Here is a 16,378-nt window from a genome sequence, read left to right on the forward strand (position 1 = left end):
GCGTGAGCCACGGCTGCGCCAATCCTGGGGAGCGAGGCGCACTGCTGCCCGCCCCCTGCCGGTCATGTGCGGAGTGGTCATGTGATCGGGGCGGGGCGGGGCGGGGCGGGGCGGGGTTGGGTTGGGTTGCCTGTCAGTGTCCCGGCCCGGCTGCAGCGCCGCGGCCCCGAGGGGTGCTGGGCGGCTGCGCTGATCGAGGCTGCCGGCGCGTCGGCCGTGTGCGGTGTCACCGCCACCCGTGCGAGCGCAGGGCCCTGTGGAAGGAATTTGCCCCCCGGGCCTGGGGCTTGGCCTAGGACCTGCCTCAGAACCTGCCGCGAGCAGCTCCGTAACGAACCCTCTGGAGGCACCTCCCGCCCCGGGGCAGCTTCGTCCCCCTGTTCGCCTTCCTCCTCTGTCGCCGCTACCCTCTCACCCCGCGGGGGTCCCTGCACCCCTCTGAGGTGTTCGGAGCACAGGGCCCTCGGGTGCCGGCCGCCGTGCTGGGGAGCTGGCAGGGCCACTGCCGTGAGCTCGGGGTGTTTTACAGGGCTGTGGGTTGGGAGGTGGGGTAGGGGAATGGGGTCTCTGCAGAGCCTGGCTCTCCTCTGGCAGGGATCCGAGGATCCGTGAAGCCTGGGGTTGGATCCAGCACTGGCAATAGGTGATACGGAGCATCGGGTATGGCCGGGCTGTTGGCTGCTGCTCTGCCGGCTTGTGGGGATCCCTGAGGGGCTTGATCCAGCGCATCGCTGCCTGGGGTGCCTGTGCTCATCCAGATTTTTGCACTGAAAGACTGTGGTCTCTTTTCAAACAAGTTCAGCCACAAGAATAAGTCATAGTCACCGGGCATTGCCCTGTTTGCACCAGTAAAATCAGCTTGACTGGGGGTTGAAACAAGAACCTCTGGGAATGGGCAATGCTGGTGTCAGCAGCACCCAGAGAGCTGTGAGGGGCACCTGCATCCCAGTCAGCATCTCTGAGGTGAGCCCCAGATTTCATCTCTGTCTTTGCAGGAGTCACAGCTGTGAGCATGGCTGGGCCTCACCCTGCTGGAGGTACCGGCACAGGCAGCGTGTGCGGCCTGTCAGGGAGGCTGGAGGCTTTCCCTGCCAAGGCAGCCATGAGAACAGTAGGAAACAGGGAATGAGGAGCCAATTCTTCTCCACTGTGCATCTCCCCCAGGGCTGGGCCAGCCCCTGCAGCTCCACTGGAGCTCTCACCGTGGGCCCCACTGCAGCAGGGGGGGAGCAGGATGGGACCACTGCCGGGCCAGGGCTGCCATGGTGTTGGGCTCTCTGGGCGCTGCTCGCGTGCATGTCCATCAAAGGCATCTCGCTAGGTGTCCTCCGATCCCTGCTCTGGTGCATCCAGGGAACAAAAGCTCTTCAGAGCCTGTGGTTTGATAATTGTTCCTTGTTTCAGTGCCGGGGTCCTCCCCCTGGCCCTTGAGGGGCTGAAGCGCAGAGGCTTCTCAAAGTCGGACAAAACAAGCCACTTTGGGAGCTGGAAAACCTCATCGCTTTGTTTTTTTCTTGTTCAAAACCACAGCCCAGAGCTGGGCAGTTATCCCGTATTCCCAGGGCTTGGGAGCACTGCAGGGCTGATCCCTGCTTGTGTCTGGGCTCCAGCCCTCTGTTACTGCCCCTTGCCAGGTGTCCTGCCTGCCCTTGCGATACCTGGCACCCACATCCCTTGGGCTGGGGAACTTGTGAGGTGCCCTGTGGCCTGCACGTGCTGGTTGGCTTCCCCTGGGTGGTGCAGGCTGGTCCCATAGTGTTGCCGGGGGGGTGGATGTGGCCGTGGGGGTGTGGGGTTTGGCAGAGTACAGTGAAGCCCCTCTGAGCGGGCAGAGGTGGGCTGTGGGGTGATGCTGCAGCTTAGATCACAGGGACACACTGGGGGCCAAAGTGCCTTTGGGCTCCTGGGGCTCCTCTGTCCGCAGGCAGTGCTGGCAGAGCTGTGCTGAGGGTTGGGGTGCTGGCACTGCCACGCTGCCTGAGTGCCCTGCACATGCACCTTCCCTGGGGTGGAAGGATCCTGCCCCATGGGGCCGGCTGTAGCAGGACTGCAGTCCTGCGAGGGCCCTGTGCGCCATGGCTTGACTGGATCACAGCAGGGCACGCTGCCAGTCCAGCTCCTGTCACTTTCCCTGTGCCTTGGTTTCCCCATCTGTAAGGACCAGCCCTGGCCCGCTCAGGACTGGCTTTCTGACTTTGGAGCTTGATATTTTCTTTAACAAAAAATCTGTGCCCGGGCAACATGTGAAGGGCACTGGGTATTCAGAGCCCCACAAAAGCTGTCACCTGTTCTTGCTGCATAGAGCTCACCTGGCCCCGAAGCTGATGTCCCGAGCAGCATGGGACATGCTCTCCTGCGGGCATTGGTCCATCCAGACAGGGTGGTTTGCTCAACCTCTGGCAGCTGGTGTTGCCCCAAGGCAGCTCCAGGCTGTGGGTGCATGCAGGAGGCTCTGGTGAGGGAGAGGGGGAGGAAGGGAAGGTTTGGTGCCCCAGTGCCACCATGCGCAGCAGCACAGCTCAGCTCCAGCAGGATCAGGCCCTCTGTGCTTGGCAGAGTAGGGGCCTGTCTGGCATGCTGCCACAGTGCCTGGCCAAGAGCATGTTTGCTCGGCCCCATGCAGGAGCCCCGGGGAGCCCTTGGGGCTGGCAGGGGGCTGTGCTGCCCCAAACCTGTGTGTGCCCATGGCTGCCCACCCCTGGGCTGTTGGGAAGCAGCTGGTGCTGCTGATGATCATTTTGCTGTCTGAAAGTCCCATTAACCCAGAGTAACTCCAGTAACTTCCATTTAAACTAGCAATTAACTTGGCCATGGCTGTTGGTCCCATGCCTGCAGCTGCTTTCCGTGGTGGCTGGGATGCATCCTGCAGTGCACGGCCTTGGATGGGAAGTGGAAAACTGACTCTGTCAGAAGGCCATGGGCTTTGCTGGGGGATGGAGCCACCTGCGCTGGCCTCTGGCCATGCTGCAACCCACAGGAGGGCATGGGGCTCAGCACCCCCAGCCTGGGCTCTGCCACTGTCCCCAGGATGTGAACAACCTGCTGGAACTGTGTGCTGGAGGGCAATGACAGCCCTGCAGCTCTGTGGGTGTCCCAGCAGGTCCCAGTTCAAACTGGGCTGCTGGGAGGACAAGGGGTAGGGGGGGGCTAAGTGCTGCTCCTGACCCTGAAACTGCTCCCAGGGACACCGGAGCTGCAAGAGTCTGCAGATCTGTGGGGCAGCGTTCCCCTCATGCCTTTGCAAGTACGGTGCCAGCAGCAAGGCCCCCCGCACTTTGCTGTGACCAGCACACGGGACCTGGGAGCTTTAACTTAGGAAGGTTGTATTGGCTTTTTACCCTATTCGTTCTTCTGGGACGTGTTGTTTCTCAGAGCCAGGGGGCTTAGGGCTGACGGCAGCGTTCATCTCCAGACACTAGGTGCCCAGACCTGATGTTCAGCAAGGGAGAGAAAGGAAAGCAGGGAGTGAAGAAACTGGGCACACCGCACTGGCGTGAAACAGCTCCCAGCTCTTCCCTTGGCTGCATCCTTTCTAGGTTTGGGGTGGGGGCAGGAGAAAGGTTTTGGGGGGTTTGATTTGTCCCATCTGAAGAAAAAAAACCAGCACCAAACCAGCATGGATGCATTTGCTTTCTCTCTTCCCTGCCACAGAAGACCCCAATGGGGCTGGGCAGGCGATGGGGCTGCGAGGTACCAACAGAGCCGGTCTGTGAAACTTGGCCAGGAGGACAGAGGGAGATTGATGTTTGCTCGGGTGCTCAGCCCTCAGCTGCAGGCTCTGCCTGCCCCTGTGCCAGCTGGGGACAAAAGTGCTGGCCCCGGATGGCACTGCAGGGCTGGCGTAAGCCCCCTGGGACAGCTGGCAGCTCTGTAAGGCTGGCATCTGCCCAGCGAGCCGGCACGAAGGGGCCGCACAGGGAGGCTCACCCATCAGGATGCTTGCCTGCATTCGGGTGTCTGAGCTCCACCACAGAGCCGAAGCACCCCCTACCCGACTTCTGCCCCATCTTGGGTCCTTCCCCCTGGCCAAGCCCGGGTGGGGTGGAAAGGAGCTGGAGTGACCACAGGGAGTACCCCACAGAGCTGGAGGGGGGCAAGGAAAGTGATGAGGTTTGGGGCTGGGAGCTTGTGGGGGGCTCCTGCCCAGCCCTGCTGGTGTCTCCCACATGGGAGATAAAACCTGACAGTCACCGCCAATTGTGTCAGAAAAATCACCCCTGGAAGTAATGACCTTGGGGTGCAATTGCAGTTCAGGGCTTCTGTCCCCAGAGGACTGTTGTACCCTTGTCCCCACGTCCCTCCCACACACCTGGAGCTGGCTGTAGGGTCTTTGGAAGAGGCGAACCCCCAGCACACCACTGAAAATCCCAGAAAGGCTTTATTTGCGTAGGAAGATTGATGCTGTTTAAAAACCCACCGCTGCTAGAGGGTGGCTTGGCTGCCTAGCGCCTGCGAGCGCTGCCTGGCACTGGCACCTCCCCGTTGCTGCCTCTGGGCACTGGGTGCCAGGTGAGCTGAGCAGTCGAGGTGCAACCCCTTCCTCTGCCTCCAAACGGAGCCTTCCCAAAAACACGTCCCAAAAGCCTGACCTGGAAGCACGGTGGGGCCCTGTGGGGACCCCCCCAGCTGGGAAGGCATGCACAGCAGTGGCGGTGGGATGGAGCTGGCTCAGCTGTCCTGGTGGGTCCTGGGAGTGGCCTGGGGCCAGTTCTCTTCCACTTGCCCCATCTGTGAAATGTGTGCATGTGGCTGAGTGCTCTGCAGGGCTGGAGGGGCTGGGCAGGGGGTGGGAATGGCAGGGCTTCGCCCCCAGTGACTCATGCGATGGAGAGGGTGATGCCTGCCTGAGGAGTGGGGCTGGGGGCCATGGCAGGGGGCTCTGCCCAGGTCTGGCTTCATCAGGCAGTGCTGGCCTCCTGCCCACCCTGCAGGGTCCCTTTTGCCATGATAGGCGGGTCACTGGGGCCCTCGCTGTTAAATGGTGGCACCACAGCCTCCAAGGAAAGGGGCAAATCCAGTTTCCATCCTGCCCTGCTTGGAAGACCCTGGGCACCCTCCTGCACTGGGGATTGTGGGGAGATGGGCTCTGCTGGGCTGCAGCCCTCCCTGGGCTGGCTGTGAGCAGGGGGAAAGGAGAGCATCAACACATTTCTTTCTGTAGGATCTACAAAAACATCACCTACTGCTTTTATTTCCTGCTAAGCACAGAGGATATCCAGGTCTGGAGGGCTGGAAGCCTTGCTGAGCTTGTCTTGTTGAGGTTTTGGATGCTCTCCTCTCCAGTGGAGGAGCAGCAGGGGTGAACCTGCCTGGGGGACACCGCGCCTGGGTGCCAGGGTGGGGAAAAAGCTGGGGAACAGGGCGGTTCTCACCTCCAGCTCTCTGCTGGCACTGTGGTGCTGTGGGAACGTAGCAGTCTGGGGATGCCACCACTCATTCTACTCCTTCAAAAGGATAGGCCAAGCTGCCCCCACTACTTTCATCCTAAAAATCTCTATCAGAAGATGGGCTGTGGGCCCTACCCTGCAAGGAGTGCAGTGCTGGCTCCCCAGTGCCAAGCAGCTCCTCCCTGCAGCTGCAATGGCCATTTGTGTCCCTTCACCACCAGCAGGACTGGGCTCACCTGCTGCCTGCCCCAGGGCTGGCATTTCCTCAAAGAAAACGGAGCCTTCTGCCCGGTGTCCCTGCCACAGTCCCGCCTGCAGCTGCGGGCATCGTGGGCACCTCTGGGCTCTGCAGGGAGAGAAGCATCCCCGACCCACTGCTTTGCTGTGCATTGGAGCTGGCTAGGGGCCAGAGGCACCCTGTCCACTGCTGGACTGGGGGCTATGGGGCCATAGCCAGCATCCCACACAGTCCGAGCTCAGGCAGGGGTGCTGTGTGCTCTTTCCTGCAACCAAGCTCCAGGCCGGGGGAGGAGAGAGGACTGCACCCTCTCGCCTGCCTGCTTGCGGCCCATGACTCAGTGATGCAGCCTGAAGAAGCAGCAACTTGACATGGAAGGAGCGGAGAGGTGGAGAGTGTTTGGCTGGGAAGTGGTGTTCCCTGGCCACCAGCATCCCTCAGTACCAGAACCTCCCCTGTGCCCTGGCACACAGCATCCCCAGGTACCTGGGGCTCCCCCTGCAGCACAGCATCCCTGGGTACCTGGGGGTGACACCATGCAGAAGGCAGGAGAGGACCTGGGGTTGCTGATCCCTGCCCTTGGTACCCCAGCTTCCAAAGGGACATGGGAGCTGCCACTTGTCCAGGCTCTGAGGCCCAGCCTGGCAGTGCTGCTGCTCCAGGGCAGAGGGGAACGTGGTTCTGGCTGAGCTCATGGTGCCTGGGCGCACTGGGACATCAGACCGAGAGGCAGTCATGCTTTTCCAGGCCTCAGGGCACCGAGTGGATGTCCTCCGAGCGCAGCACTTTGTAGACAACCCAGTAGAAGATATTGAAGACCAGGAAGGTGAAGGGAAAGACAGCTCGGGAGATGGTGTCAATGCGTTTTGCCCGGTCAATGTAGCGCCTGCGGAGGCTTTCCCCTTCCCGCAGCAGCATGCTGGCTGGTGGGGGGCTGTAGATGCCAGGGCCCTCCCCAGCTCCATTCTTTGGCTGCAGGCAGTGGCTCAGCCCATAGCCTCGCAAGTAGAAGCGACTCTCACGGACAAGCTCTTCCTCCTGGTGAAAGGAAAGGCTGTCAGCTGGGGCATCCCATGGACATCGATACTGCAGGGTGAGCAGGCATTTGTGGCTGCATGTCCTAGACACCCCCCGCCAGGCGATACAGTCATGTGAGTGCCCAGCACAAGGTTAGGTGCTTTTTCAGAAAGCTCAAAGTGTGCAGGAAAAAGCAGGCTGTGGGCAGAGGCAGGCAGTGGCGTGTGCAGGTGGAGGTGAGCACTGACCGACTGCTTTGTCATCAGGACCGTGTTTTAAGGGAGCATCCAAGGGCAACCCTGACCCTGGCAGCCCGACACTGATCCCTCTGGTCTCCACCCAGCTCCAGCCTGGGGACTTGGGAAGCCTGGTTCTCTGGCAGCCGAGGGGCTGGGGGTGAAATGGTGGAGGGAGAGATGGGAACATATGGGTGCAGGGGATGCAGGTTGCACTGAGAGGCAGGTTACCCTGGGGTGCAGAGAGCTTGGGGGTGCAGGCACTGTTGTGACAGCTGTGTTTGCTGCAGGGTGGAAGTGTGCCTGTGTCAGTGAATAGGAGGAGGCAAGCAGCTTGCAAGGGAAGAGCTGGCCAGGGATGCAGGAGCCTGGCTACCATCAGGACTTGCAGGCCCCCCAGGTCCCTCCAAGGGCCCAGACCCCCATTTCTCCCTATGGCTGCTTGGTGGGGGCTGTCCAGCACAACAGAGGAGCGGGGCTGAGCGAGCTGGACTCCTTCCTTGCTGGTCTCTCTGCCCTTGCTCACCCCAACTCCCCCCATGCTGGTGGGAGGCTACAGAGAGGGCAGTTTCCCTGTGAAGCTGCATGCCTATAAAATCTTCAAAAGTGCCGTGTAAGCCAGGCACCTGCCCTCACCCTCCGGTCGCAGTCTACTGCCACTGTTTGCGGCATGGCTCTGGTCACTTCGTGGCCACTTGGGTGCATGCCAGTGGTGCCCATGCCCCTCCCCACCAACAGCTGCCCACTGTTAGTGACTCGCCTCGTCCTGCTCTTCTGTCCTCTGGGGTGTTGCGTGTGCAAAGGTTTGGCAAGGGGCTGGCACATGCAAGCCCAGGCTGCATGTCTGGCTTCTAGATGAGCCCACAGGCCACTTTGGTCTCTGTGGCTCGTGTTGCCTCTGCTCTGCTTGTGCCCTATCCATCTGCGGTGGGTCTCTTCTCCCAGGGCATGCTGGAGGCCAGCCCCTCACCTCACGCCATGCCTGCACACAGCCCGGGTGCCGGATCCCAGACATCATCTCCAGCTGGCACTGCCCTCCAAACCATGGAGAGCAGCTTTCTCGCTGAGGTCAGCCTGCACAGGCGCTCAGCCGGCAAGGGGGATCTCATGCAGAGAGCTTGCACCCTGGTATCTTTATTTAACTCAGCAATCCACCAGCTAAGCAAGATTTCTCAGTGGGAAGAGCAGCAGCGGCTCAAATTGCTGAGATCAGTTCTCATTTGCAGCAGAGTTTTATTCCCCTGCTCCAGGCTGAGTGCTTGTGGCTGCCCCAGGGGACACTGTGCCAGGGGACGGGGGACTGGGATGGGGGGATGGGGGATAGACGGACTGTGTGCCCTGGGAGGCAGCAGCTATTCCCCTGGCCCAGGGAGGCAGCAGCCCCAGCCAGGGCATTTGGGGGAGGAGATGGCAAACTGGGGATGCTAGTCCTCCCAGCTGGGTCCCTCTGGGTCGGGGCAGCCCCAGGGTGCTTGCTGGGTGCCAAGGCCGAGTGCAGGGGGCTCCCAGGGCCCAGCTTTGCGGGATCTGTGGGAGGGATTTGCTACTGGGCTGTGGCACCCAGGCTGTGCTGTGTCAGGCAGCGCTGGCACAGGACCTGTGGGCACCGGGGCTCTGCTCCGGTCTCTGACCCAGCAGCAAGCCAGGGTGTTCCTGGCTGCAACCAGAGCCTTGCTGGTGGCACCCCAGGGTGGCTTTGCAGCCTCCACCTCAGAGCAGTGGCACTTTGGTCTCTTTTAAGCTGGCAGATGGTTCCTAGGCTCGGCAGAGCCTCCCCCTCCCTGCCCAGGTGGATGTTTGTCTCCCGGAGCGGGTGCTCAGGGCTTGTGGCAGGCAGGGAGCAGGGGAGCGCTCTGGGGGGAGCCAGGAAGCCTCTCCTGGCATCCAAGGCCTGATGATGGCAGAGGAGAGGCTTGGGGCAGCCCAGGCAGGTGGGGAGGCAAGGATGTACCAGACCTGATCTCCTCCCCTGGTCATACCCAGGCATCCCCACACCAGCCTGGAAGCCTGCCCTGCCCCACCGCTCCTCCCTACACCTCAAGCTGCAAAGGGCCCGTGTGCCCTGAGCAACTGCCCACACTGGGGCTACTGCAGGCAGCCGCAAGTGCCACAGACCTGCCTGTGCCGGGAAGGACGGACAGGCAGAGCCCTCACCTTTGCCAGAGATGTGGGCATGGCCTGGGCAGCTGGGCAGCAGCCCAGGGGTGGCCATTGGTCTGCCCCAGCATCACTCACCCCTTGGCAGAGGGGGCTGCACTGGTCCTGCTTTATGGAAAAGGAAACTGAGGCATGGAGCGGGGGTGTCTCCAGGGAACTCTGTTCTATTCCCATCCCTTTCAAATCTCTTTTCAGCCCAGGGAGTAGCAGCTCCATCCTACAGGCAAATGCTCTGTGCAAGTCTCTGCCCTGCTTCTTCCACAGGCCCTTGCTGGCCCCTGAGGCCAGCTCCTTGGGGGCTTATTTTGGGGAGGCGGGGTGAGGCTGACTGGGGGTGCACTGTGCTGCACTGTGGGGGGAGCTGCTGGAGGGTTGTGCTTTACCCGGGAGTTGGAGAGCTGCGAGAGCGTCGTGTAGGTGTGCTCGCCGCCGTGCTGGCTGCTCAGCTGCCGCAGGGACTCCAGGCTGGCTGTCCCGCTGCTCAGGCCCTTTTGGCATCCAACAGAGTGCACCAAACAGAAACAGGACAGCGGGTGATGGATGGCTCTGCCCTGGCCCCAGGGACAGCAGCTCTGGGTGCCGGGATGGGGATAACAGGGGATTGGGGGCTCTGCGTGGGGGGGAAAAGCCCCCCCCAGCAGTGCCTGGGCACTGGGATCTGTCTTCAGCATGTGCCAAAGGGATTTGGCCACACAGGGCACTGCGAGCCTGTGCGGTGTGTACGTGTGCTTGTGTTTTCCATGGAGGTCTGGTGCCTCATGTTGTGCTTATGGCAAGAAAATGAGAGTGGGGCAGCCGTGCGCCTTACCCAAGCATCTCACAGGCCTTATGCCTGTGCCAGTGGGCTGCCGGAGGGGAGGGCTGTCCTGCCAGTGAGGGACCATGCCTCTCCAGGCCATGCTGTGCTCCCATCTGCAGCCCAGACCCTGTCCCTTGGTGCCACCAGGTCCCCTTGGTGCTTCACCGCCCTGATGGAGCAGTGAGCCCCAGTCATTGTTGCGGCACAGTGAGGAACCCCAGTTTGGGGCTGCAGGTAAGGGGGAATGCCGTTTCCCCCACCATCGCTGTTTATTTTTCTGCTTTTTCTGAGGAAGCAGAGCTTAGGGATGTTCCAGCAGGAGGAGGATGGCACCCTGGGCACGTTTGTGCTGGCAGGGCCTGGGGCACCCATGGGTGCTGTGCACTGTGCTAGTCAGGCAGACAGGACTGCGATGCCCATGGGTCCCTGCTGTGCTGGAGGGGCTGGCCGCAAGCCCTGGGCAGTGGGACACAGCCCAGCACTGAGCCCTGCCCCGGTAGCTGCTGAGAAGCTGGCCCTGCAGGCCCGGGTGTCCCCTTGGTGGCTGAGGATGGGCAGACATTGTGACAGCAGTGGCAGGAAGGACTCACCATCCTCTGTCGCCGCTGGCGCCGGCGCAGGCGCATGAACTCCTTGTGCTGGCGGGAGACGAAGTTGACGGCTGCGTACTCCAACAAGGCGGCAAAGACGAATAGCAGGCACACAGCCATCCAGATATCGATGGCCTTCACGTAAGAGACCTGCAAGGGTGAGAGGGGGCTCAGGGACCCACTGCCCCCCACCTCACTTGTCCCCCTCACTGCCAGGTTTGACCCGCTGCCAAGGAGCACAGGAGCCCTCTCAGCCGGGACACGCAGGCCAGAGCTCGCCCAGGCAAGCAGCAGCACGTTCCTTCCCCCTCAGCAAGTGTGGTGCCCTAGCTGGCACGGAGCCAGCCATTCCCAAGGGAATGATGTCCCTAGGGCACGGGGCGGGGGCAGGGGGGCAGTGGGCACCCCAGGTATGTTGGGCAGGCTGCGGTGTGGGAGCCCAGCATGGAGCCAGCACTGACCTTGGGCAGGGAGGCACGGGAGCCAGCGCTCTGTGTGGTCATGGTGAGCACAGTGGTGATGCCCAAGCCCACCCGTGCTGGCGCCGCATCCATGTTGATCCAGAAGGAGACCCAGGAGAGGATGACGATGAGCAGGCTGGGGATGTACATCTGGATCAAGTAGTAACCCATCTGCCTCTCCAGGTGGAACTTCACCTCAATGCAGGTGAACTTGCCTGCAGGGAAAGACAGCCCTGATGGGTGAGAGGGACCCCTGGGCCATGGTGAGGGATGGCAGCAGGTCCCCGGGGTACTCACCTGTATTGTAGTACTTGGTGCAATAGCCCAGGTCCTTCTCATCCCTGAGAATGAACTGTGGGAGCGTCAAGCCCTCTGCCACTTGCACAGCCTCCTGCTTCTCCAGCCACTCAAAGATGAGGTCGTTCATGGTGTAGCCAACTGGAGGGGACAGAGGGAACCATGGGCTGGGGTGGGGGATATGCACCCCATTCATCCCCACCATGAATGACCACTCCTTCCTGCTCACCTCCCTCAGAAGCAGGGAGAAGCCAACCTTTGGGATGGGGTGGGATGGGATGGGATGGGATGGGATGGGATGGGATGGGATGGGATGGGACAGGACGGGATGGGATGGGGGGATGAAGCACAGCTTGAAGCCCCCTAGATACTCACAACTTTCCAGCTGCATGGTGCATGTCTGGATGTCCATGGGGAAGTTCTTGAGGTCCATGGGGCAGGACAGGATTAAAGTCAGCCTGGAGGAGGCAGAGGAAAGGAGAGGGTTGCTGAAGGCTGGGGCAGTTGAAGGGGAAAAGCTGCCCCGTGGAAGGAAAGGAGCAAATCTTTGCCTCGCCAGTTCGGCACTGCACCAGAGGGTGAGAGGGTTCTACCTAATGCTGTAGAGCACATTGCCATTCTTGAAGATGCGCAGCAGCTTGTTATCGGTGGTGACCTCGTGGAAATTGGCCCCTTTCTCATTGGCAAAGAACAAGTCTGGCTTCCAGATGGAGTCAAGCATGGAGGGGTCAAGGTCGAGGGAGTCGTCAGGGTACTCGCGGTAAGCCAGGCGGGGGTCATTCCACTGCTGCCGCAGGAACACGTTCACCCGGTAGTCCTGGGGCAGAAGGCACTGCATCAGCAGGGAGCACCCCATGGTGCCCAGGGAGGAGGAGGAGGAAGTGGAGGGGGGTCTCTTGGTGGAGGCTCAGCCCTGCATGTGCTGCCTGCCTGACACTAACCACACGTGGGACAGGGGCAGCTCAGGAGCCTTCTCACGCTGTCCAGCAGCCAGGGGAAATTAAAAAACCAAAGCCACAGCAGCTAAGCGGAGAGGGAAGAGTAGGAGGACCAGCAGCTGCTGCCTGCAGTGTTTCTCACAAGGCTCTATGGCCCTGTAGGGAGGGGTTGATGTGATGGTTGACAGTATCAAGGCTTTGCAGTGGCACAAACAAGGAATTTTTAGCACTTGGGCATCCTCAAAGGAGCTCCTTATGCACCTGAGGAGGCTGGAGATGGTGGGGACACATTGCTCATTTGTGTTATAATGTACCTGCCAAGCCTGCAAGCAGCAGGCAGTGGAGCTACCAGCAGCTACCTCGCCCTGACCCCTTGGGGTGTTTCTCCCAGCTCAGGCATGGGGAATGTGGTCCACACAGCCAAACTCTGATTAACTGACCCCAGAAAAGCCACGACCGTTTGCTATGGCTCTGCATGTCCCCACCACAGTGCCAGAGCTGGCTCTGGGCAAGGGCTCACAGGACTCCCCCGATCACGGCCACAGGCTCGGGCACTGGGATATGCACAATCCTTGGCAGAGCCACCACCAGCCCTGACGCACTGGGAAAGGAGCCCGTCACGCTGGCGAAACCCTCACCATGGTGGTCTCAGTGACAGAGCCGAAGCTGTTGATGAAGATGTTGCACGTCACGTTGACAGGCGGACCTGGAAAACAGCATGAAGCCTCCTCTTGCCGCTGGCTGGGGAGACGTGCACCACACAGACACACGTGGGGGTGATGCCTCCTCCACGTGCTGTGTGGATGAATGCACACGAGCATCCCCCTGCCTGCTGGGCTCACCCCTGTAGTGTGTCGGGGTGAACCCCAGCACACCCTGCAAGCACTGCAGCTGCCCACGCCGGCAGGCCCAGCAGGCACATGCAAGGCGGCTGTGACTGCAGGAGCAGCCAGGACTCTGGGGAGGGTGCCGGGATGAAAGAATGTGTGTCAGGGTCCTGCCCCCAAACCCACGCCTGCCCATTCCCTGGTTTGGGGCAGCCATAAGCATGGATCACTGCCAGGGTTGGGAACCTCACATCTTCCTCTTACCTTTGAAGTTGGGTCGGATCCGGGCGTCATACCCTGACGTTCGTCCCATAAGCTTGTCCAGGAAATCAGAGGGTGACATGGGCTGGGGTGAGCTTCGGGAAGCAGCTTTAATCTCCTCCCGCCCTGAGACCAGCCTGCAGGGCAGAGGAGGCAGGTTAGCTGCCTGCTGGCAGCAAGGGTCTGCAGGCACATTTTGGCACCCTGCCGGGATTGCCAGCTGGCAGGGGAAGCGGCTGTGCCCCTGCCGCATCTGCTCCAGTGCTGAGTCAGCGTGCTGACCCTGGGACCCCTTCCTCCATCCGCTGTGATCCTGGTGGCTTGCCCCCTTGCCTGCCACAGTCTGAGTGCCACACGCCCACATTTTGCCTGTCCCCCTACCAACAAAGTCCCTGCCTGCCATGTCCCCTGGCATGGTGTTTGGGGCTGGGAGGGGTGGGGCTGGGATGGGATGCAGCGGGCAATGGCCTTGTGCATAGCAGATGGGTTCTGTTCCAGTGCTGGAGGGGGGAAGTGGGGAGGGACCCTCCCTGGGTTCAATCGCAAGCCCTGGCTTGAGTTGCTGAGCGAACATCGGTACTCTGCCTGGCATAGACTCATGGCCTGGGGGGCTTGGCCTGGGGGACACGACACACCCCCTGAGCCATGGGCTGCTCTGGCTTGAATGATGAGGTTCCCAGGAGCACAGCTGGGGTTGTGACACCTTGCCAGGGACCAAGATGATGTGGCAGGAGAGGAGCAGCAAAACCTATCTTCCCACCGGCTGTGGCGTGGAGCTGACATGAGCTTTCCCATGCAGCACTCCCCAAAATGATGGAGACTTATTTAAACTGACCTTGGAGGGGCTATTTTTGTGAATGCATCTTAGCCTGCCAGTCTCTCTCCTTCCATCAGTCTATAATGATCATTTCAAGAAACAATGCGAGAGATGTTCGCTCACCATATTGACAGGCATGTGGCTGTGATGGAGAGGAATTAGCTGGAGACCTCTAGACCCAAAAAAAGCTTTGAGCATATTGCTGGTGCTGCTGCTTGCTGCCTCATAACTCTGCCAGGTCCATGCCCAGGTGGGTCCCACTCCTGCTTGGAACTACAACCGTGTTATCACAAGCAAAGGATGATGCTGGGAGCTGAGACCCCTTGAGGCCCTTGTTCCTACCAACACACCTTGTTCCTTACCTCCTCTCAGGAGAGGATTCACCCCGGAGGGGCTTATATGCATTCTTGCCAGTTAGAAATGGCCACAATGGCCACCCAAAAATGATCCATCCAGGGAGGTTTTCCCTTTAATTGGAGGTGGGCAGCAGAGTACCAGAGACTGGTCCTGGCCAAGAGCAAAAGGCTGGGAGCAAGTCCCCTTCTGGGAGCTGTGTTAGAAAGGTGCACCTTTGGGAGGAGAGCTGCAAGAGGGTAACAAGGAATTAAATCAGGCCTCTGCCTGCCTCACAGCTGTGAACCTTGTCCTCCCCTACTGGAGAGGAAGATGAGGGTTCTCCCCGGAGCATGTGGGAGGAAGGCTCCCTTGGCACTGCGACAGCTAGCTCCGTGAAGCAGCAGCAGATCTGCAGCCCCAGCAATGCTCAGACCCCGGGGATTGCAGGGGGTGCAGAAGTGCCCCGGGTGCAGCCACCTCCAGCAGCATCACTGGCAAAGCCATGCTGGCACACAGCCCCTGGGTCTGGGCTCTTCCCAAGGTTTGGCTGTAGCTCCCCATTTTGGGCACTGCCTGCCCCAGGGGACTCTGCCACTAACCTGACCCAGGCACTGCGGGGCCCTGGAGCTCAGCACCTCCATGAAGCGAGAGGATAATGGGGCTGGAAAACGATCATGCCTGCCTAAAAATGCCACCTGAGATAAGCAGTTTCCGCATGTGAAGTGATGACATTTTGATACGGTCTCCCCCCTCCCCACCACAAACGCTGCGGTTCCCTCACACAGTTGTACTGGATGGGCTGGTGAGAGGGAGAGTGAGGGCAGGGAGCGGTCTCAGCCCAGGGGCACTGCAGCCCCCCAAACACTCCCTGCCTGGCCCATTCTACCCTGCATCCCACCTTGTCCCAGATAGCAACAAGGTGGCCAGAGATGGAAAAAGGGACCGGTGGGCTTTGGATTTTCCACCGAAGTGGGCCAAGAGTTGTTCTTGCACCCACGGGACCTGGGGCACTCACTGGGCTGGGTGAGCCAGGGGCCAGGTTAGGGACTGTCCTGAGCCCCCCCAAACACCCTGAGCCAGGAGAGGGTCTGGGCATCACAGGGGCTTTGCAGCCCTGCAGAAGGAGCTGCCTGGGCCATCACCTGGCTCAGCTCGCCCCTTCTCCCACTGTGGCAGGGCCCCAGCTGCCCTGGGGTCCGGGGGACCAGTGGGGACCCAGCACCGGGCCAGGGGCTGCGGGGGACAGGCAGAGCCCGCCTGCGTGCCGCTGGGGCTGGACACGAACCGTCCGGTGGGTCCCCGGGGTGCTGGGTTAAGGTCCCGCGGAAAGGAGGGTGAGGCCGGATTTGGGGGAGCTCCAGCGGCCTGCGTGGAGCTCCGGATTGGGGCTGGGAGGGTTGGGGCTGGGGGGAGCAGCCCCTGCAGAGAGGTCCGGATCGGGAGTGGGGGGTCCCGGGGCACCTCCGGGTCTGGGAGATGCTGCCCGGGTCCCGCAGGAGAGATCCGTCCCCGGGAGGGAGTGGTGCGCGGGTCCCGGAGGGGAAGTGCGGCTCCCGGGGGATGGGGGGCAGGTGCGGGGGGGTGCGGTGCGGAGAGCCGCTGCCCCCGCAGCCCCCGGCCCGCGAGCGGGGCCGCCCCGCCGGCCGCGCAGCGCCGAGACCCGCGCCGTGCGCTCACCTGAGCGGGCCGCGCCGGGGCAGGAGGCAGCCGAGGAGGAGGAGGAGGAGGAAGGCGAGGGCACCGGCCCGGAGCGCGCCCATCCCGCCGCAGCCCGCAGCCCCGCCGCCCCGGGCGCACGGGCATGACCCGGCCGGCGGCGGCGGCGCTCCCGCTCCCGCTCCCGCCGCACCGGGGCCGCTGCCGCCGCCGCTGCCGCCGCCCCCCGCCCGCTCCCGCTCCTCATAGTCCGGGCGAGCGGGAGCCCGCCGCGGGGTGGGCGCCAGCCGGCTGCGGGCCCCGGGAGCCGGGCGGAGCCTCGCCCGCCGCGGCGGGGAGGAGGCGGGCACGGCGGCGGGGA

At 61.7% G+C, this 16,378-nt stretch overlaps 1 protein-coding gene across 4 annotated transcripts; it reads right to left on the bottom strand.

Annotated features, from left to right (window-relative positions):
- Positions 1-65: 65 nt before the first annotated feature.
- LOC308053792 (glycine receptor subunit alpha-4) lies at positions 66-16,238 on the bottom strand. 4 transcript variants are annotated; one of them, XM_080365505.1, is made up of 10 exons: positions 16,039-16,238; positions 13,212-13,345; positions 12,759-12,826; positions 11,776-11,999; positions 11,558-11,640; positions 11,183-11,323; positions 10,886-11,100; positions 10,425-10,574; positions 9,419-9,523; positions 66-6,663 (listed from the first exon to the last, which is right to left on the bottom strand). In XM_080365505.1, the coding sequence occupies exons 1-10, from the start codon at positions 16,119-16,121 to the stop codon at positions 6,376-6,378; spliced, it is 1,491 nt and encodes a 496-aa protein (XP_080221631.1). In that variant the 5' UTR covers positions 16,122-16,238; the 3' UTR covers positions 66-6,375. The 4 variants fall into 4 exon arrangements, with proteins under 4 accessions (XP_080221631.1, XP_080221632.1, XP_080221629.1 ...); XM_080365506.1 differs by lacking the exon at positions 9,419-9,523; XM_080365503.1 differs by having other exon boundaries at positions 11,183-11,640.
- Positions 16,239-16,378: the final 140 nt, after the last annotated feature.

The sequence above is a fragment of the Falco punctatus genome, assembly GCF_963210335.1.
Source record: "Falco punctatus genome assembly, chromosome: 15".
NCBI classification, from domain to species: domain Eukaryota; kingdom Metazoa; phylum Chordata; class Aves; order Falconiformes; family Falconidae; genus Falco; species Falco punctatus.